General features: G+C 44.3%; 1 protein-coding gene across 3 annotated transcripts in view; it reads left to right on the forward strand.

The window, feature by feature from the left end:
• The window catches only part of CCDC191 (coiled-coil domain containing 191), a 93,039-nt gene that overhangs the window by 52,426 nt on the left and 17,628 nt on the right, over window positions 1-22,985 (forward strand). For all 3 annotated transcript variants that reach the window (XM_004606786.2, XM_055129150.1, XM_055129149.1), the window contains 4 exons: window positions 2,861-3,303; window positions 4,212-4,324; window positions 7,161-7,243; window positions 10,714-10,815. In XM_004606786.2, coding sequence (XP_004606843.2) covers window positions 2,861-3,303; window positions 4,212-4,324; window positions 7,161-7,243; window positions 10,714-10,815 — 741 coding nt within the window. The remainder of the gene's footprint in view (window positions 1-2,860; window positions 3,304-4,211; window positions 4,325-7,160; window positions 7,244-10,713; window positions 10,816-22,985) is intronic.

A 22,985-nucleotide genomic window follows, 5' to 3' on the forward strand; every position in this document is an offset into this window, starting at 1 on the left:
TGAAGAAAAAAAGTAAAAAGGAACTCTTCATATTTTTAAGATTACTTGTATCACTTGTCATCCGATTTTCCGATTGCTCATCGATTTGCTTGAGCGGGTGCCAGTAATGTCTCCATTTGTCCCTGTCTCGTGCTAGTGTAGCCCAATGGTGTCTTTTCCCTCCAGGAACACGAAGAGCCTCAAACTGTTTGTTTAGGGTCTTGATGTGTTTGTTCAGGGTCTTGACGAGGAAGCCTGACCATTTCATAGGTGGGCGGCCAGGCGTTCTTTTGACATTCCATGGAATCCACTTGGTAATAGCTCTAGTCCAGCAGTCATCTCCAAATTGCATTACATGTCACCCATCTGATTTTCAACGCCTTGGCAAACTACAGATTTTATTATTTAAGACTTTATTTTATTATTTTACTATTTAATGTTTTATTATTTAAGACTACATATCTTATAATTATATACTCTGCAAATAATTTTTTATTCAGTGATTACAATTTTTATTCAGTGATTAAAATTTTTTATCAAAATTTTTTTATTCAATGATTTGTCTTTTAAGTTATTTATGTCAGTATCATGCAGAGTTCAGTTTTTGATTTTGGGTGGGTGGAGGGCAGTTTGTGGTGATGGTGATTGAACCAGCATCTCATGTATGTAAGGCATGTGCTCTACCACTGAGCCATGTCCCAGGGCTCTCAGGGCTATGTTTTAATAAAGTCAATCCTGTCTGATTTCATAATTTCATAAGTGCATTTTGTCTTGTTTAATACATGGGGGAAGGGAGTCCCCAGCTGTGCTCAGGGCTTACTCTTAGCACACTCAGGATGGCACCTATGGTGGCCATATGACAGGCAAAGTGCCTTACCTGCTGTGCTATCTCTGGACCCCGCTTGGCATATATTTTAGAAAAGATTATATAGTTCTTCATTTCTCTTCCGAACCTCAACTCCTCTGTGTAATACTTTTAAGTCCACAACTCAGACTTGTGACATTAAGTCAAGTACTCACGGGCTCCCAGCCCTGCTTTGCCCCTGATTAGTGCCAGTAAGTAGACTGGATTTAATTTCACTTTCTCGGCAAGAGAGTAAATGGATCATGAGAACGTTGGGACTTTTATGACATTTTGGTTTCTTCCTCTAGCAATTTCTGTACCCTTATGTCAGTTAGATTATTTTGTTTCCATTGAGACACAAGGGAGACCTCAATTTTAAGAAATAACTATGTAGAACCTTCATTCTGCTGTTACAAAATTCTACTATTATCTTTAAATGAAAAAAGTCAGAAAATACTTTTTAACCTACATTCAACTATATATAAACTCAAGGGAAAAAATTTTAAAATACTGAAATCAAGAACATAAGATAATGTTAAGAAAGGCCAATAATGTACCAAAAAATAGAGAAAATAAAAATAAAAAAACTATAATAGATTATTAATTGAACTCTTAATTTTTTCCAGTGTTTAGTATAACATTAATAAATAAAAATATAAAATCTTTAGAAATTTGATGCTTCTTAATTATAAAATCATAAGAACTAATGTTACACCAACACATTTCTTATACCTTGAATTTTTTCAGTTAGTAGGTGATTTTCTTTAATTAAACCAGAATGGTTAGTCATGTTCTATTAAGTACAGTCTGTACCTTTCAGCTTTTCTTTCTGTCCCTTATTTTTACCTTTAAAAGTTTCCATGATCCAAAAGAAATATCGCTGCTGTACTTGAGGCTTTTACAGGCTTGCTGGGTTAATAATGTATCCCTACCACAGAGTTTAAAAGGGCCTAAAACATATAGCCAGCTTGGTGCTAAATTGCTTAAGCGGGTGTTCTCATGAATAAAATGTTCACTGACATTTCTAAAATACAATGGTTATTTTAAAAAGTAGTTAGCCTGTCAGAGGGTCCATGTACCACATCTTTCACTTCAGTTGCATCTATAGAAAATATTTTCATCATTTTGAAAAATATTTTTGAGTACCTGAGCAGCCTGCTAACGTTAGAAGTTTCTGGAGCTGGAGCAGGAGTACAGCGTGTATGACATTTGCCTTGCACACAGCTGACCTGAGTTCCATCACCAGCATCCCATATTATAGTGGTGGTGCCCCAAGCACCTTAGTGCAGAGCCAGGAGTAACCCTCTTTTAAATCATTTTTTCTTACGCATATCCTGGGCTGGAGTGATAGCACAGTGGGTAGGGCAGTTGCCTTGCATGCAGCTGACCCAGGTTCAGTTTCTTTGCCCCTCTCAGAGAGCCTGGTGAGCTACTGAGAGTATCCCACCTGCACAGCAGAGCCTGGCAAGCTACCCATGGCATACTCGGTATGCCAAAAACAGTAACAACAAGTCTCACAATGGAGAAGTTACTGGTACCCGCTCGAGCGAATTGATAAGCAACGGAATGCAGTGATACAGGGATACAGTGATGGCATATCCTGCCCATGGTATGTAGCTCTTGCCACACTCTCACCAGACTTCCTACGTGGGCAGCAGGGCAGAGTCTCAGAATGGCTTGCAAAACTGTGGCTGGTGGTTTCTGAGACATTCAGGCCAGGAGCACAGGGCAACTCTGACTGGATGCTGGGCACTCGTGCCATTGAACAGAAGAATGCTGACTAGATGAGGTCAGATCTACTCAGTACAGTATAGTACTTTAAACAGCTGAACGATAATTTTTTCCTGGGGCCAGGGACATGTTACAATGTTTGTTTGCCTTGCATATGGCCTATCTGGGTTCCATCCCTGACACACAGTATGGTCCCCCAAGCATTTTCAGGAGGGGTCCCTGAGTGCAGAGCCAAAAGTAAGTCCTGAGCACCACCGGGTGTGACTCAAAAACTGAAAGGAAAAAAACCTCTTCCTTCTTTCTCAGGTGACTATTGTGCCCCCTTTGTGGGAAGAGCCTCTTTCAGGGAGCAGTGGTTATCTGCCCAGCCCATCTGCAGAGACACCGACAGAGGGCAGCCTGCAGGTTCCCTTCCACAGTGCTCCTGACAAGGGTCAGCCCCAGCTTGTGGATGCCCAGCCCGCCAGACCGCCCCGCCACAGAGAGAAGCTCCTGGCCACTAGCCAGAAAGAAGTGCCCATTTGTGCGGGGCGTGCTCATAGCCGCCAGGCCTTCCAGCAGCAGCTGATTGAGAAGCAGAAGAAGAAACTTCAGGAACAGAAGAAGGTCATTCTGGAGCTGAAGGAAAAGCAGCGGCTGACAGAGGCGCGGTGGGCAAGGGAGCTTGCCGCGGCAGTGACCAGCACACAGATCCGCCTCCTTTCAAACCCCAGAGAAGAGACAAAAAGAACCAGAAAAGTCCTTTCTGAGTATGTCTGTTGTTAAATAATTCTCCCAGACACATTTGTTGCGGGGGTTCACTGTTGGCAGACAGGCTTGGAACTTCTTTTGTCCAGCGTCCAGCCTACATGATCTCTTTCATTCTTCACTCTCAAAAGAGTTGTGACTGTTGGAGAGATGGTACAGCCGGTTAAGGCGCTTGCCTTGCTCACGGCCAACCTGGGTTGATGGCCAGCACCCCGTGTGGTCCCCCAAGCACTGCCAGAAGTAATCTCTGAGCACAGAGCCAGGAGTAACTTCTGACCATTACTGAATGTGGCCCCCAAACAAACAAAAATAGTTGTGAACATTGCACATAGCAGGTACATATAAGTTAAAGGCAAATGGTACCTGGGAAAACTTCACTTAGACTTAGCATTTGTGTTGTACTTGCCTCTCTTGGCATAGCTCTGTTACTGGACCAGCATACAAGAAAAATGCTTACTTATTCTAACTAGATTTCTGGGTTTCTGATTATGCTTATTATTGAATGTCATGTAAGACTGTCAGTTCCAAATGGAAGAGCTCTGGGCTGGTCAGTTAGCTAATTTAAATTTGTGGCTGTTGGCGAGCCCAGTTCCTCAAAAGCCATCTCAAATGTGCCTGAGACATAATCAATGCATGTGATAAATCACAGGATCAGGAAAGGTATCATCTGTTGGCCTAAAGCCCTGGGTAAGAGATCAGTTGGGATACTGATGCACATTGCACACTTAGGCCAATGACTCATCTTTCCATGCCTCATGATGCCAGTTCATTCAACGGATGCAATGATTTATGGTTATCTGAGAGTAAGGATTAACTAAAGTTAATAAAAAGCTGTGGGTTCCTTGAATCAAGGGACTTTGTAGGTATCTGGTTATTGGTCTGAAGTATTTTCCTTTTCTTCCCCCTATAGTTTGCCTCTTGCTTCCCCTGGAACTGAAGATTGTCAAAGTGATTCCCGAAATTCTCTTTCCGGACTCAAAAAGAGTCCGCAGCAGAAGATGGCACCTCATCCCATACTGAAAGGCAGGATTGTGTGAGGGTGGCCGGGGTAGTGGTTCTCTTCCCTTTGAAGTAGAGTATGTGGAGATGGAATCCTGGCAACTCACAGGGTTTGAGACTTGGCTGTGTAAGATGATGGGTCGTTAAGTGAGGAATGGAATACACAGGAGGGTTCCAAGACTTTTTTCCTGCTCCTTCTGCCAAACTTCTTGGCCTTCCTAGCCAGCATTTAAAAAAAAAATGATAAAAGTCACACTGGTTTTATGTAATTTGAGATTTGGATTATGGGGAAGGGAGAATGAGACAGTTACACAAATAAAAATAAAACCCTGTGAGTTTCTAGTTGGTGAGGATAAACTTTGATTAAAAAAAAATCATCTCTTACTGCCCTTACTTTGTTAATATTAAACTTTTGATCCAGTTAGAGCAATTTTTGTGTCAAAATAACATCATCTTATTATCTTGGTGTTAGGCTTTTGGTAATGAAATCTTTAAACCAAAGAGCAATATTTTTGATACACCTGAGAATCCACCTAGCGCATCTGCTAGCTGTTTTTATCATATGTACACATGCTATACAAATGTTTGTATTTGGTGGTAGCTACTTTGGAAGTTTTGTTGTGGCTTATAAGAATCTGATTTTTCAACTGTGGCAAGATTACTGCCCTAATTAAAAGAGAAAAAAAAGATGTCATTTGAAAGACACTATGCCTAAATTTAGTTTCTATAGTGACGAAGTTAATAGCCCTTGCATTAATTTCTTCCAGGATATGATGCCATTTCCCCCACCCCTCCCACCCCTCAAGGACGGTCAGACAGTATCCAGTTTAAATTATTATTTGGGCAAGAGACTGGCATAAGTTAGAACTCCAGTATACTTTTGTTACTGGGTTGTTGTTTTGTTTTTGTTTTGTTTGGGGAGAGGGGTGGCAGGAGTTGGTTTTCAGGCAACACCTGACTGTGCTCAGGGCTCATTCCTGGATTTATTCTCAGGATCACTCCTGTGAGGACTGGGGGACCACTCTATGTGGTAGCTAGAATGGAATCCGGGTCAGTTACACGCACGGCAAGTGCCTTAGCCACTGTACTATTTCTCAAGCCCTCCAACCTACTTCTCAAGTATTCTTTAATGATTCGAAAAGATAAAGGGCATATTACCAGAAATTCTGCGTCTTGGGGCTCTCACTCTAATCCTCTAGTCTATTTCCGCCTCCTTAAAGATGGCCTCTGTCCCGCCATCTGTGGCATCCCTGGTGTTCTTTTTCCAGCACAACAGACACTTAATATCTGTAAGAAATAGCCTGGCAAGTTCCTTGTTTATTAATTCTTGAAACTTGAACTTAAATTTTCTTCTTTATAGCGTAGCACAAGGAATCGAAAGTAATTATTGGCTGACTTAGATAAGTGAGCAGAACTCAGTACTCCTCCCACCCATGCCTCTCTTCCTACGAAAGCCCCAAATGATGACAGAGTCACATTAGCAGACCATCTTGCACATTTGCTTCTTTTTGGATCGATATTTAATAGACTGTCAAGAACAGGAGTCTGACACTCAAATTTGCTCAGATGCCAGTTCTCCAAATGCCTAGTACAATTCCATTTCCTGCCCATCTGGATAACCAAGCCTTAAAACTAGATTAAAATATATTCATTGTGACCTCAAACTTTCATTTGTTTGTTGTTGTTGTTCCATATACAGACATATGTATAGTGACTTAGGAAAAATTAACAGACTCACAATAGGATTTGAGAAGTGACTCCATTCTCAAAGTATTTGTTAAATGTAATTAAAGTTTTCTACATTCATTAAAGAAATACAATTAAATTTCTGGTTTCTAGATTTCATAGACTAAAAGTATCATAAATTTCTCATTTAAGCTAGTAGTTTTTTTTAGTAGAAATATAAGCAAAGCCAAAATTGCAAGTTATCTATACTGAGGATAGAATTGTAATTTTTTCAAATTCTTTCATTTATATAGACTATATATCTGTATAAATGTATGTAAAATTCATTTATGTAATTTTATATAAATTATACATATGTAAGCTTATATGTATATACATGTATTTCAGATTGTGAACATTCAGCTTACAAGAAAACCATATCAATTTTTTTTTATAGTTTATTTTTAATTAGTGAGTCAACGTGAGGGTACAGTTACAGATTTATACATTTTTGTGCTCATGTTTCTCCCTTACAGAGTTTGATAACCCATCCCTTCACCAGTGCCCATTCTCCACCACCAGTAAACCCAACATCCCACCCCCCCTTCCCAGTCCCGTCTCCCCCCACCCCACCCTGCCACTATGGCAGGGAATTCCCTTTTGTTCTCTCTCTCTGGTTAGGTGTTGTGGTTTGCAATAAAGGTGTTGAGTGGCCATTGCGTTCAGTCTCTAGTCTATATTTGGCCCGCATCATCTTTCCCCCACATGACCAACAACCACATTTTACTTGCTGTTCCCTTCTCTGAGTTGCCCAGAATGAGAGAACAGCCTCCAAGCCATGGTGACAACCTCCTGGTACTTATTTCTACTATTCTTGGGTGTTCGTCTTATAGTCTATTATTCTATATTCCACAGATGAGTGCAATCTTTCTATGTCTGTCTCTCTCTTTCTGACTCATTTCACTTAGCATGATACTTTCCATGTAGATCCACTTATATGCAAACGTCATGACCTCATTTTTTCTAACAGCTGCATAGTATTCCATTGTATATATGTACCAGAGTTTCTTCAACCAGTCATCTGTTCTAGGGCACTCGGAAAACCATATCAATTTTAATAGATTTTTCTGTAGAATAGACATTTCTTTTGCAGTGCTCCCTATGATTTTGATATTAGAATTCTCATATTTTCTAGCCATGGAAGAGAGAGCAGTTCATCGAACAGAACGTAGACGAATCTTGGCAGAAAAGAAGAAGCAAAAAGAAGAGGAGAAATTGGTAATAAATCAAGAATGCAAACTGAGGCAAGGAAAGGGACTTGTTAAGGTCTTTATTAAGAAACTAAACTCTGGGGCTGGAGCAATAGCACAGCGGGTAGGGCATTTTCCTTACACGCAGCTAACCCGGGTTCGATTCCCAGCATCCCATATGGTCCCCTGAGCAGCGCCAGGGATAATTCCTAAGTGCAGAGCCAGGAGTAACCCCTGTGCATTGCCAAGTGTGACCCAAAAAGCAAAAAAAAAAAAAAACTAAACTCTGGGCTGAAAATATAGTACAATGGGGGCTGGAGCGATAGCACAGTGGGTAGGGTGTTTGCCTTGCACTCGGTCAACCCAGGTTCGAATCCCAGCATCCCATATGGTCCCCTGAGCACCGCCAGGGGTAATTCCTGAGTGTAGAACTGCCGGGTGTGACCCAAAAAGCAAAAAAAAAAAAAAAAAAAAATAGTACAACAGGTAGGATGCTTGCCTTGCATACGGCTGACCAGGGTTCAAGCCCTGGCATCCCATTTGGGCCACACATTGGCAGCGTTTAGTATTACTCCTAGCTCGGTGCTTGGGGGTTGTTCCCAGTGGTGTTTGGGGGACTGGGAAGTGCCGAGGATCAAATCCAGCGTTCCAGCAAGCAAAGCATGTGCTCTAGCCCTTTGAGTTGTTTCCTTAGTCCAAAGTTTATTGAATTATTTGGTTTCCTGACCACGGCCTGTGGTATTTAGGGGTGATTCCTAGCTTCCTGCCTACAGTTGCTCCTGGCTTTGCTCAGTATCCATGTGGTATCAGGGACTTGATTCTGGACTTGCTACATGTAAACATGCTACATGCAAAGCATGTGCTCCAGCCCATTGAGCTATCGCTTCAACTCAGATTTGAGTTTCTTTTTCTTTTTGGGGAGTCACACTTGGTGATGCACAGGATTATTCCTGACTCTGCACTGAGGGATAATTCCTGGTGGGTTCTGGGGATCATAAGGGGTGCTGGGGATCTAGCTCAGGTCAGACACATGCAAGGCAAATGTGTTGCCCATTGTATTATCTCTCCAGCTCCCCCTCAAAAAAAATGTTTAAACTCTGCTTATTTAAGTCTATTAAGATAAGCAAGGTAGACCATTATTAGGAGTAGTTTTTGCCTGCTAACCTAAGTCTGATAATTTTAGGAAAATTGAAAGGAGAAAATACCAACATTATCAATGTAGGGCAAGGAAATGTTATTAATGTTGATAAGAGGCAGCAAACTGGAAGGGTTAACCAAGACTAATGTGTTAAAAGTTTATGTCAGTTTTGCTGGGTTTACAAATATAAATAGGGTGCATCTTCTAAAGTTTTGACCTAAACTTTAGAAGTAAAGTTTGTATCTGCTAGGAAAAATGAATAGTTCAAACAAGTTGAGAGCATTTTTCTAGTGAAAAAAAATTTTTTTCCCCATACTTTATATGGTTTGGACTCAGTAATTCACAGGTGAAAATAATGAAAAAGTGGGGCTGCAAAGATAGCTCATAGGACTGAAGCACAAGAGCTTTGTATGTGGGGAGGCCTGGATTACATCCCCCACACGGTCCCTGGAGTACCTCTAGAAGTAACCCATAAGCACTGAGCTAGCTAGAAATGGTCCCTGATCTGTAGGATATCCTTGGTTTGTTCTTTCTCCCTTGCCACAGATTTTGGGCTTATCTGGTAATAATCTCGAAACAATTCTAGACTACATTGGTATGTCCTGCTCCCCTTGCCACTAGGAGCTTACTTATATCAGTCACGCCCATCAAGGTGCTCCTGAGTCACTCCCACTCCTTTGTCTATATGTAATCACTTCTATGCTCCCTTCCCCAACTAGTTAATCAGCTTTTCCCCTAATCAGACTCTGTTAATTTGTAAGGCCAGACCTTGCTAGGACAGTGAACTTGTATTGTAAGTTAATATTACCTTTTCTCCTCTCCTTGTGTCTTTTGAATAGTTTACTTTAAAACAATGTCCTTTTTTGTATGGACAAAGAAAGACCGTTGTTAATATGCTTTGGTAACATGGGATTTAATTGGCTTCAAATATTATTCACTCCCGGGTATCTGCTTTCTCAACTTAAGCCTCAGTTGCCCTTACTTCCTAGCACCCCAAAAGCAGGGTCCCGATGAGAGACGGGATGGACCCAGGGCAAGCAGTGAGTTATGTGCTACCCTGGCATCGAGATGGGCCTGGCCAAAGCGCCTAATGTTTAACTGTATGTTAAGAGCTTGGTCATGGACATGTCATGTCATGATCCAAAAGCAACGACGAGACTAGGACCCTGCTAGGGATAGGAAAGACTAATCTGGCCTGAGCACTGTAGTCTGAGATCGAGATGACCCCAGGAGAGCAATTCTATAAGCTTAATGCATCTCTTGTTATGTCCATACAAAATGATTAATTATATGAATACTTTTATGTTAGTTGGACAAGGAGAAGAGAAACACACCCATGGGATTCTGCTCTTGGGTGGGTGTCCTGCTGAAAGAGAATCTGTCCTAGAAGAAGCATCCTCTAAGGGATAGAACTTTACCCCCTATGATTGTAACCACACCTATGTGTAAACCCTGGCCCCTGATGCTGGGGGATTTAAGGTGGCTGTATGAGGGGGTTTGGGGGAAGAAGCAGAGAGAGAGAGATTGGAGTGTATAGAGAGGAGATTGGAATAAACTGCAATTGAAACCAACCAGCTTGACTCCATGCCTTCCTTCACCTGCCTCATTATCGCCATCAACCTCCCCAGGGTGGCAAAGTGGCTGGAGACTACCGAACGAGGGTGGTGGGAGAGACAGCGCCGCTACCCTGTGCCCTGTGCGCGGTGAGGTGCTCCCCTCCTTGCTCCCTTTTCTTTTTTGTGTTTTTACACACTGATCAGTGCCAGGTCCTGGCTCATAAACAAAATAAATAAGAAAAAGAAGAAAAGCTAATCATCTTGTGATGAAAACTTAGATTTATTCATGTTTAGCCTCACTTTTGTGATCATGGTAGCTCACCCATGGGATATTCAATATGCCAAAAACAGTAACAACAAGTCTCACTGTGGAGAGGTTACTGGTGCTCGCTCGAGCAAATCAATGAACAATGGGACAACAGTGCTATAGTGCTACAGCCTCACCTTCCCAAGTAGAGAAGTGTTCGTTACACAACTGATTTTATCAGTTTTACTTTTATCACAAAGCTGTAGGTTTCTTGAGGCTATACTGATAGTACAGTAGGTTGGGTGCTTGCCTTGCTCACGGCCAATCTGGGTTCAGTCCCCAGCAACATGTGGTCCCCCAAGTTCTGCCAGAAGTGATGCCCGAGTTTAGAGTCAGGAGTAACCCTTGAGCACCCCTGGGTGTGGCCCCAGACCAAAACAAACAAAAAATTGTAGCCTAAAGATATGGTGGGCATTTTAGTTGATACTTCACTTTACTCATATTTTACTTGTATGGAAATTACTCTCCTGACTTTCACAAATTTCAACTTTTATCAGGCACAGTTAAAGGCACAAGAGGAAGAGCATCAGAAGAGGGAAGCAGAAGAAAAGGAAGCACAGCTTAAGAAAAAAAGAGAAGAGAAAAGACTGATGAAGATGGTTAGTAGTATGTTTCTCCTGGAGCCTAAGGTTTGCGATTCTGTGGTCCTGCCTACCTCCCCAATTACAGAACTGTAGTCTAGAGGGCTCTTACCTCCACTTTCTTTCCCTACCTCACTTACTGAAAATCTCCTTCAGATCTTAGCAAGATGTGTAACTTCTTTTGGATTAACCTTTCCTACCTGACCCCATTCTCCTCTTCGACTGAAGGTTGATAGGTCTTCTGAAATGAATCTGAACTGTATTTCCTTCAAAGCATCACTGGAGCTTTTACTTATATATCTTTTGTGGTTTCATTTTTGGCAGTTTTAGTAATTTCTAGACCAACAACTAAACTACAGTCTTGAGAAAAAAGGGATCAGTCTGGTGTGGGTCACTGTTGTATTGACTGGCAGTGTGCGTGGCAGATAGTGGAAACTCAGAAAATGTATGGACTAAATGAGTGACTAAGTGAATGAACACAGGGAACAAAATACATATAGAAGAAATAAGAGATTAAATTCTTTCTTTCACAGTTATTATTTCAGGGGGCAGAGAGATAGTCCAGTGTGTAGGGCACTTGCCTTGCACATGGCCCACCCAGGTTCAATCACTTGCACCCCATATGGTTGATCCCCAAAGCTCCGCCAGGAGTGATCCCTGAGCACAGAGCAGGAGTAAGCCCTGAACACCGCCACCAGATAAGGCCCAAAAAGCACAAACAACAACATCAAAAAACTATTTGGAAAGACAAGGCCTGAAAATGCACACCTAACAGGGGCAATGTAGTACAGTGCTCTCCTGGCCCTTACAGATAAAAAGAGATCAAGAGAATCATACTAGACAATATCCCTGAAGATTTTAGAGAACTCAGAAAAAATACCATGGAAAAGAGATTTGAATTAGAAGTTCTTGTCCGGGTTCTCCAGAGGAACAGCCAATAAGACATATGTATAGAAAGGAATTTATCCTGAGAAGTTGGCTCTCGTGATGACAGAGACTGAGAATTCCCACAGTCTGTCAACTAGAGACCCAGTAAAATAAAAAAGCTGATGGTGTAATTTCAGTCCCAGTCTGAAAACCTAAAACTGGGGGGATAGGGCTGGTAAACTTCCCAGCCCAATGAAAAGGGCAAAGACTGTGTCCTCGCATGGGCAGATGGACAAGCAGCAGAAGGGACAGCATCCTTCTGCTCCCGTCTTCTTGTTCTGTGGAGACTTGCAGGATTCACCCGAATTGGGGAGGCTCCCTGCGGAGTTCAATTTAAGTCTCATCCAGAAGTGCGAGAGAGATAGGACGGGAAGTAATACCAGGGGTTGCAGGTGGCCGCCTTAGTTCTATCCCCAGCGCTACATCTCATCCTCTCAGTTCTGCCAGAAATGACCCCTGAGTATGAAGAATCAAGATTAGTCACGGAACAGTGGCAAGTATGTTCCACAAACAGAAAAGCTGAGTTCTGTCGCTCCTACTTCTCATCCCTTGGTTCCTAAGGCCCAGGAACCCTGGCTATAGGAAAAACAGTGTTATACGTGGGATCTTGACTCATAGCATACCGTTTTCTGGAGAAACCTTAACCCCAGACTTGCAAGGAATTGCCACATAAGTGGTACAGCGGTTTAGTCTTTAGAAGTCTGTGTCAGGGGCCGGGGTGATAATACAGCGGGTAGGGTGTTTGCCTTGCATGTGGCTGACCTGGGTTCGATTCCTGGCATCCCATATGGCCCCCGGAGCATTTTCAGGAATAATTCCTGAGTGCAGAGCCAGGAGTAATGCCTGAGAATTGCTGGGTATGACCTCAAAGGAAAAAAATAAAAGAAATCGATGTCACTATTCTACCAAGCCAGCTGTTTTAGGGTAGTGAGGAATATGGAATATGTGAAAGGATATCCTTACTTTGCTCCAGATCTTTAAAATCACTGTCATCCCGTTGCTCATAAATTTGTTCAAACGGGCACCAGTAACGTCTCTTATTGTGAGACTTCTTTGTTACTGTTTTTGGTATATCCAATACGCCTCGGGTAGCTTGCCAGGCTCTGCTGTGCGGGCACAATACTCTCGGTAGCTTGCTGGGCTCTCTGAGAGGGGTGGAAGAATCAAACATGGGTTGGCTGCGTGAAAGGCGAACGCCCTACCACTGTGCTATAGCTCCAGCCCATCTTTAAAATAAACTTAAAATATATGATATATGTTGAGTCCTATATATATTTTGTATAGAATTTCTGTTAATTTATATTATACATAAAATATATATTGGGTCCTTAAAACGAGTATAATTATATATACTTGTTTTAAATATATTTGATTTTTATATATGCCCTAGTATCTTAAACTGTGGATTGGAACTGAAAGTGGGGGGTCAAAAAATATTTGGAAATAAGTTTATGATTTTTTTCATTGGTAAATATTTGATTTATATACCAATTTTATATGCACAAGGTCATGTATAAATTTTTGGGTGAAAAGGGATCATGAATGGAGCAAGTGTAAGAATCCATGACATATATTGCTTAATACCCAATGACTTGGTACTGCTATTGCATATGTATAGATTTATATAGATAGAGAGAGAGAAAGAGAGATTAGTGATTTAAAAAACAGAATGAGAGGCTGGAGTGATAGTTCAGTGGGTAGGACGTTTGCCTTGCACGCGGCTGACCTAGGTTTGATCCCTGGCTTCCCATATGGTCCCCAAAGCACTGCCAGGAGTAATTTCTGAGTGCAGAGCCAGGAGCATCCTCTGAGCATTGCTGGGCATGACCCAAAAAGCAAAAACAAAAAAACAAACAAAAGAAGCGGATTCCGGGACTGGAAAAATAGTACAGCAGGTAGGGGCTTGTCTTTATGAGGCCAACCCAGGTTCAGTCCCTGGCACCACATATGGTCCCCCAAGCCCCATCAGAAGTGATCCCTGAGTGCAGAGCCAGGAGTAAGCCCTGAGCACCACCAGGTGTGGTCCCCAAAAAAGTTTTGTTTTTTTTTTTTTCAGTTAAAAATAGAATGAGGGGCTGGAGTGATAGCACAGCAGGTAGGGCGTTTGCCTTGCACACAGCCGACCCGGATTCGATTCCCAGCATCCCATATGGTCCTCTGAGCACTACCAGGGGTGATTCCTGAGTGCAGAGCTAGGAGTAATCCCTGTGCATTGCCAGGTGTGACCCAAAAAGAAAAATAAATGCATAATAGCATAAATACATACATACATACATACATACAAATCACAGTCATCCCGTTGCTCATCGATTTGTTCGATCGGGCACCAGTAACGTCTCCCATTGTTACTTATTGTTACTTATTGTTACTGTTTTTGGCATATCCAATACGCATGGGTAGCTTGCCAGACTCTGCCTCGGGGGCTCTATACTCTCGGTAGCTTGACGGGCTCTCCGAGAGGGGCTGAGGAATCGAACTCGGGTCGGCCTCGTGAAAGGCAAACGCCCAACCGCTGTTGTTTGATCCCATCTTCCCTTTTTAGGTGTTGCTTCCTTCTAAAGATCTAAGACTTTCACTCTCTTACTTTTGGGGTAGGGCAGGAGGGCAGGGGGTGAGAGCGGAGCCATCTAATGTCAGGAGCTATTGTGGTCTCGCCCAGCAGAGCCAGGCTCAGAGCAGGGCAGCTGCCTTGAAGGCAAGAGCTGCAAGAGCCTCGGCTACTGTACTATCTCTCAGCCTCCTTTTTTTAAAAAAAATTTAAAATTTTTTTTGGCCTTACTCAGCTGTGCTCAGGCATCACTTCTGGTGGTGCTCAGGGAGCCGTATGTGGTGCGGGGAGGAGGGGCATTAAACCCCACGTCAGCCACAGTGAGTCAAGTGCCCCCCTCCCCCCGCCTGCTGTCCTACAGCTCCGGCTCCATCCAGCCCGCTTTAATATTCCATACTCCTCAGCAGGTAGTTCTGTTGACAGAGTATTCCCTCAGTTTCTGTTTGTCTGAGATAGACTTTTTTTTTAATACCTTAAAGGTGTCACTCTCTTGTTTGCTCAGTTTCTGACAATTCTGCTGTATTTTCTTATTTTTGTTCCTTTTTAGGTATCTGACTTCTGCTTAGACTGCCATAACACAATACAGACTAGTGACTTAAATAGCAGAAATTCATTTTCTTACAGCTCAGGAGACTGCCTGGGTTTTCCATACTAGGGTAACAGCATGATTGGCTCTTGCCGAGGGCTCTCTTCCTGGCTGTAGACCTCTGCCTTCTGGCTTTGTCTTTGAGAGAGTGGGAGGCACCTCTGGTGCCCCCCTATCGACGCAGGAGTGACCACGAGGCCTCCGTGTTTGCTCATGGCTCCCAAGTTCAGATATACGCATTCTTTTATTTATTTCTTTTTCTGTGCCACACCTGGTAGTGCTCAGGGTGGGCAGTGCTTAGGGCTGACTCCTGGCTCTGTGCTCAGGGATCACTCCTGGCCGGGCTCAGGGGACCATTATGGGATGCCACTTATCAAACCTGGATCAACTGCCTGCAAGGCAAGCGCCCTCCCCACTGCCCTGTCATTCTTCAGCATTCTCAAGAATGAAAGGACAGACAAATAAAGATGCTTAGACTCAGAGACATAGGAAAGGTTTGAAAGATGAGAAACTCCCCAGCCAGGGAAGAACTTAGTATAGGAAATAAGAGGCCAAAGAGCAAATGGCCAAATTCAGTAAAAGACATTATTTAGGGAAAGGCAGGACGGGGCAAGTAAGGCAGGGAAGCTCCCGGATTATGGGAGGGTCTCCTGAGGGCTGAAGTCCCTCCCCTTTCATTTCTTTATAACAAAGGTCAGTGGGTGAGCATTTGTTTCTTATTCTCTAAGAATGTGGACCAGGAAAACACTGGAGAGGATTTTTCTAACAGAGACAATAAGCAAATAAAGAAATTGACACCCGGGATATTAGAGAAGAGGAAAGAAACTTGATTCTTTTCTCACAAGATCCTAGAAGGGTATGAAGATTTAAAAGTGGAGGCTCTCCACAGTGGAGCAGTACTGTCCTTATTGCTTCTCGCTGCTTTGGTTTTTTGCCTGGTGTCTATACAAAATGCAGCAAGAACAGCTATTTACAAAAGCGTGATATTTACAGGCATTCGTGGCCCTGGAGGCACAGCAATCCCCGCAGCTTTGGCTTGCAACTTTGAAATAATAATCTCGCTTAGAACAATCAGGTTAGCTGGATGTAGCAAAGGTATTATGCAGCTGAGAGCCCTTAACTGCAGGGGACCTCCTGTAGTTGAGGAGTTTGAAAGGGTGCACTATACCCCACCTGACCCTTGGACCAACCTAAGACAGGGACCTACAAGCGAGAGGGCTCCCAATGACGGGTAAGGCCAAGGGGGCCGAGGTTGCTACGCAGACTGGCTGTTCTAAAACAAAAAGGGGCAACTGTGGAGAGCCTCCACTGGACCGTGCTTTGCAACAACAGTTGCACTGTGCTTGTAAATTGCACCTTTCTTGGTAAACAACACCTGTGTGCTTCGAAAACCATTCCTAATAAGGAACAGGATGTCTTGCCACGCCCATAAGCTGTAACTAACCTATCAGATGCAGACACGTGGGCGAAAACAAGCAGCGAGAGGTATATAAGGAGGGAAGCTGCCTAGCTAGGGCCCCCCCCCCCCCCCCCCCCCGGTTCCTTTTCCTTAGTTCGTCCTTAGTCCATGCTTCGTTCGTCCTTTTTCCTGTTTGCATGAGAAGGTTTCTTAATAAATAGCTGGAAGAAGAATCTCCGGGTTGCGTGTTCTCTTACATTTAAACATGTCGCAAGCACAGAGAACTCACAATAAAGAAAAAATAATAATCATAAGTGGAGAGGATGCTAAGGCGATTATCTTCTGGGGGCCTGATCCAGCAGGGCCTAGGCCGTCCAGATTATTCCACCCTTGTGACATTTCATACTGCTAGTCCATTTCTTAAGGGCCAGGCAGATCCCTAACTTCCTCTTCTCCTGTTCCTATCAGCTATCAGGACCAAGTTTGGCTCTTTCTGTGCGTGTGGCTTTTAACGGGGAAACTGGGCCTTCACATTACTTATCAAGTGACCAGGTTGTTAGAATGGTCTGACTCATCTAGGGATCCTGAGAGATAACCTCAAGCCTGCAGCAGAAGTTTTAATCTTGGGAAATTATAAGCGCTTCATTCTGGGAAAGAGCCTAAGAATTTGAGGGAATGTTTAAAATGTAGTGGCTGCTCCTGGCAGGTGGCAGGGGGAAATGGAGCTTCCTCTCTCACTGGTGGACACTAGTCCCATCCCTTATTTGATTTAAATAACTTCCACCAAGGTCCAGTGATCAAATGCAAACTCAATAAGGGTTAGGATTCTGGATTTAGAAGGGAATGGACTAAACGTTCTTTCCATAATGGTAAGGTACTGTAGGTTTATTTTTCTCCATCTCTCTTCAAGAATTTTAGTTTTCAGCACTTTGAAATTGATTTTCCAATGCTGGTGAGTTCTTGAGGATTGTATAAAAGAGTTGCATGCCAAACGCAGAAGATGAAAAATTAGAGTTCATTGTATAGTCTAAGTAGATAAGTACAGGTCCCTCCCCAAATGTCCAGGCCTCTCCTTTACCCATGTATGACGTCATTCTTCCTGTCCCTGGTGCTGGCTGCCCCATCCCGAGTATGATCTCCCGGCCTGACCGCTGCGTTCAACTCAACTCCAGTGTTCGACTGCCACTTCCCATCCCCGTGTCACTCTTTATCCCATATACGCTTTTGTGGCCTCGAATCATGTCTCTAGGTCTTTTCCGCTGTACCCTAGTGGTTCCCTGATGTCCTGTCCTGGCTTTCCCTAGGCTTCAGCCTGACGCCACTTATCTGTAGGCAAGACCCTTGTCACTGGGCCTCTCAGCTGCACCCCAGCAGTTCTTGTCATCCAGCCCTGCATTTCCTAGAGTCTGGCCAGGACCATGGTACGTGGGTGAGGCTCCTGTGCCCAGTATCTGTCCCTGCTTGAATGAGCCATCCGTCCACGCCTGAGAGGGCCCCACCCGAGCCTGCAGTCTGCACTGCCCTGGCTCACCAGCCTTCCCATTATTGGTTTTGATTGTCTGACTGTCAGATGGGCAGGATTTCAGTTGCCAGCTAAATTCGCCTGGCATTCCACTCCTCTGCCTGTACGGTAGCAGTTTGTCTACTTGTGGCTTGTTTGATAATCTCTAGGGATTTGGTATATGTGGTTTTGTGTCTGTTACTAATTTTGGATTTGTTTTCCAAGTATTCCCACAAGTGTTTCAGTGCCCACCCCTCATTTTCCCATTTCCTCCACTTTCTCCTTCTGAGATTCCGTTATTCAACTGTTAAGTTGCCTGATAAAGCCCTGCAGCTCTCAGAGGCCTTGTAGTTTTCACTTCTTTTCCTCCTTGTCAATTTCTATCCTTTCTGTTACCTTAGTTTCAAGTTACTTTCTTCTTTGGTATGTCAAGTCTAGCCATGATTCTCCTGAAGGCTGCCGTAATGTATTTTCTTTACCTTTCATCCAAATCGTTATTAGTTTCCAGGTCTCTACAAAAGTTATCTGATTTCGAATAATCACTGCCTTTTCCATTGGAACCCTTAATGTTTTTATAAAATTCTAATAGTCCCAACATTCCTCACAACCTAGTATTGTTTTGATTTAGCTTTATCTTTTCCAGCTGTTGATTTCTTCTTTTATTAAACCTTGTATTTTTGTTGTTAACCAGATACTACATACGGGGCAACAGAAACTGGGATAAGTTGTAAAGGGCAATGGAAGCTAAGCTAAGTAGCCTCTAGTATGGAGATTTATGTTAATCTAGCTGGGAGTTGGGCTCTGATTGAATATGCTGTTGCTATGGTTTCCAGTGTTGAGGATTATTGTTGCCATGGGCACCATACACTTCAGTTTCCTCCGGTGACTCTGGTTTTGTCTCCTCTTTCGGCTTTTGCGCTTCCCTTTGTGCCGTTCCTGAGTCTCTCTCCACTCGCCCAGCTGGACAGCGCTGTGTTGCCGGTCTGCTTGCTTGGTGCAGCTTAGAGGAGGGAGGAGGAGCACTCTCCAGTGTTCCGATTAAGTTTTCATCTCACTCCCAAGAATGTCTGGCTACTCCAAGGATGGAGCTCCTTCCTGCCCTTTCTTTCCCTCTTTTCAAAATCACCCCAGTCTGTCTCCGTGAAACCTCCCCCGTCAGCTTTCTCTGCCCCTAGGTGAGAGAAGGGGCCTGTCGGGTTGAGTTCCCTTCCCCCCTGCATTGTATTCCACTAGTGCCCTCAGGTGGTCGCTGCCTGCAGCTGAAACCTTTTGTTTTGGGAAGGGGAATGACCTGGGTAGATTTTACTGGGCTGCGTTTCGCCCCCTCTGGCAGAATCGTGGTGAGGCTTAAGATTCTCCCAGACCCACTGCAGGAGAGCCAGTGGGGTTCCCTCCACCCCGGAACTGCAATCAGGAACTTCAGTCTCCTTTGCCCCCTCCCCCTTGGTCTGCAGCAGTTTAATTGTCTCACTTGCACCTGTGATTGATATCCGGTGAAACAATAAAATTCCTCCTCAGGTAAACAAATACTTGGGTCCCCTGTCTTGGGAAGGCTTCAGTTCTCTGATTAATTCACAAAAAGCTAAATCACTGTCAGCGCCTTTTTTTTTTTCCTTATTGGAAACACCACCAGCAATTAGATTGTTTACCTGCACTATACTAAATCCAAACCTTTTAAGAAAGGTGAAAACAGGGGGCAAGAAAAATAGTACAGGTGATAATGCACTTGCCTTTCCTGCAGCCAGTCGCACCTGAATCCCTTGTGCTACATATGGTTCCCTCCACCCCTTCCCCTTTCCCCCAGGCCCTCGAGGGATCATCCCTGAGCACTCTTGGGTCTGGCCAAAATCCCTCCCTGCCCCCCAAAAGAATGGTGAAATAATGACTTTAGTCTATAACCATACCAAATAGATGTGGTGATGTAGGCTGGATTTTATGTAATCACCTCTTTGTAGATGTTTGGATGAAGTTGATACATTTACAGGCTGACTGTGCTTGAGCCTTTGTGTTCAGTTTGACTGAAATGGAATTGAGGAGTATAGGAGTTAAGGTGCTAGTCTTGTATTCGATCTCTAGCAGCCACATATAGTCTTCTGAGCACCACTAGGAGTAGCCCTTGAGCACAGAGCCAGGAGTAGTGCCTGAGCATAGCCAGGTATGACCCCTCCCTTAAAAATACCACCCTCCCAAAAAATAAAATAAAATGCACTTGGTCACTGTATCCTTTAGTTTCTGAGCTTGGTACACTGCATTTCTCCATGCACTTTTTCCTGTAATCTTTTTCCTTCTGATTCATCATATTACCTCCTTCTCAAATTGATATTGCCATTCTGTAGAAGCACCTCATAGCAGTGCTCTTCCTCAGGTCACCAAATACCTCAGTGGGTCTCAACGTTTTACACCTGTGAGCAGCACGAGTCCCAGCTGAAAGCCACTGAAACAGATACTAACACTTTTAGACTAATGCATGCTGTGACTTCTCCGGATCAGTTAAACCCTGGATGTGTTTGATGGGAGCTTCCCTCGCCTCCTCTATGGTTGGGGACTTCCTTTGCTCTATAAGTTCTATCACCAAATTGTCTGACAGATGTATGATTTTATTCACATAAATATGCAGGCTTGCTACTGGTGTGTTAGAGGTCCCTGAGACAAACCTATGTATTTCTTTGCATAGAAAGTACAAAGGAAGATGATTCAAGAAAAGGAAATGGGAAACTTCTGACATCGTCTTGAGTATAGTCCCAGGACATGAACTTGGAAAATCTGAGATCTTCCTGGATAATGAAACCTTACTGAGACAAAATTGTGATCTATATCTAAGTGGTCACAATAGAAATAAGTGAGATTGGGGCCATAGCGATGGTACAGAGAGTAGGGCATTTGCATTGCATGCAGCCAATGCAGGTTCAATCCCCAGCACCTTTTAGGGTCCCTCAAGCACTGCTTAGAGTAAATCCTGAGTGCAGAACCAGGAGTAAAATGAGCATCACAAGGAGGGAAGGGAGGGTAAATGGAAGTTCTATTCTGTGGTTCTGCTTTGTTTTGTTTTGTTTTTGTTTGCTTTTTGGGTCACACCCAGCGATGCACAGGAGTTACTCTTGGCTCATGCACTCAGAAATTACTCCTGGCAGTGCTCGGGGACCATATGGGATGCTGGGGATCAAACCCGGGTCGGCCGCATGTGAGGCAAACGCCCTACCCGCTGTGCTATTGCTCCAGACTCATAATTTTTTTGTTTGTTTCTGTGGTACTACTTTAAGGATAAAGGAACTGAAAGAATTCCTCTTTGGTAATCCCAAAACAGATTTGCTCCATACAGATGTGCTATGTGTATGGAGCTATAGCTCAATGGGTAGGGCATTTGCCTTGCACACGGCCGACCCGGGTTCGATTCCTCCACCCCTCTTGGAGAGCCTGGCAAGCTACCGAGAGTATCCCACCCGGACAGCAGAGCCTGGTAAGCTACCCCGTGGCGTATTCGATATGCCAAAAGCAGTAGCAAGTCTCAATGGAGACATTACTGGTGCCTGCTCCAGCAAATCGATGACCAACAGGATGACAGTGGCAGTGATTAGGATAAAGTGGCAGAGGGCAGCTAGGGCTGTGTGTGAGGAAGTGTCTATGCCCTGTGATCCCCCTGATGCTGGGAGTGCAGCATTTTAGCACAAGGATCTGCAGTAGTGAGGGTAGAAAGTACTATGCGGCTCAGCATTGTTGCTGGAGACTGGTGGAAAGTAGAGAAGAGAGGTGGCAGCCTCGGGGAGGGAGTTCCTGCTTCCCTCTCTACCCGCCTCAGTCACCCGGGAGTGTCTGGGGAAATTGAGGACTGGCGGGAGTCTGCGATGAGACTCTGCACAGGACAGACTTCCCATCTCACCAGCCCCACAAAGCCCCATCAAGCTGGCCCTGAAGCCCACTCTGCCGGGCATGGGGGTGCCATGCCAAGCCCTGTCCCCATTTTCTCAGGAGCCATGGAGCTAGGCTGGAGCGAGATTTGCTCTTTGCAGGAAAGGAAAGTTGGTCCTGAATCCTACCCAGGCTCCTGCCTTTTTTCACAGAGAATAATTTCTGGAAGACATGACTAGTGGATGTGGGGTGAAGCCCAACAGTTTTACTTAGAGAGGATGAGAAAGTAATCCATTCAGGGGAGGACTCGGGATTCCCCAGAGGCAGAGAGAGCTGAGTACCTGTCTTGGGTACAGATGCAAGCCATCTCCGAATCCTGAGGAGACCCACTTTCCTTTGCAGAGTTGAGTTTCTAGGATTTCTCCCAGGCTGCCCCCACGGGGGGCTTTCTGTCCCGGTGAGAGCCCATTGCCACGGCGATCAGGGAGTCAAGCTCAGCTCCTGCTGGACTTCTTGGGGATTGCCCATCTTCTCTAGGCCTGCGATGGCGTCATTTAGTCTTACAGACATCAGTCCCCGTGTCCACAAAGCAGATCTGGCCATAATACATTCAGCTGCTGTAGGACTAGTGACAGAGTAACTTCTTAATCTCATCTTGGTTCAGTTACTCGCCAAGATCTCATTACCAGCCCTCTCCCCATCTACCTGCCTACTTCAGATTGTGCACAGTGGCCCAGGTGACAGCATAGTGCCACCATGACCCCAATAAGATGGTCTGTCAGGCACAGCTGTGAGATGGCCACTCCCAGTTCCTCCCCTGACGACCTTCTGAAAATAAAAATGCAGCCTCTGAGTTTCTCAGTATTCTTTTTCTATTAGCTTTCAGGGGTTCAAACTAGGTTGTTGGAATGTAAGGCAAGCACTGTAACCCCTGTACTATCTCTCCAGCCCTAAGATTTAAAGTCTTAATTGCCTAACAAGCATATTTATTCACTGGACCAGTATCTATCCAGCACCTGCTATGCACTAGGCACCTTATGTGGGTGGGGAAGGTGCAGTCTGGCCCCAGCTGGCACTGCTCAGGGGCTAATTGCTGGCTCGGTGCTCAGAGGTCACTCTTGGGTAGTGCTCGGGGTCTAACCTGGGTTAGCCACATGCAAGACAAGTGCCTTATCACCTTTCTCCTCCCTGCACCCCCTCTGGTCATTATGGCATGAGCAGAGCAGTGGAGAAGACAAACCACAGCTTGGGAAAGCTTGAGTTAGGAAAAACAGGCAGTAAACAAAATAACAAGGAAACAAGGAGGATAGGTAAGTGGAAGAAACAAGGCAGAAAAGGTCTCTAAGGAGGCCTGTCCAACATCTGCTCAGGACACGTCAAG

The sequence above is a fragment of the Sorex araneus genome, chromosome 2, assembly GCF_027595985.1.
Source record: "Sorex araneus isolate mSorAra2 chromosome 2, mSorAra2.pri, whole genome shotgun sequence".
In the NCBI taxonomy this organism is placed as follows: Eukaryota; Metazoa; Chordata; class Mammalia; order Eulipotyphla; family Soricidae; genus Sorex; species Sorex araneus.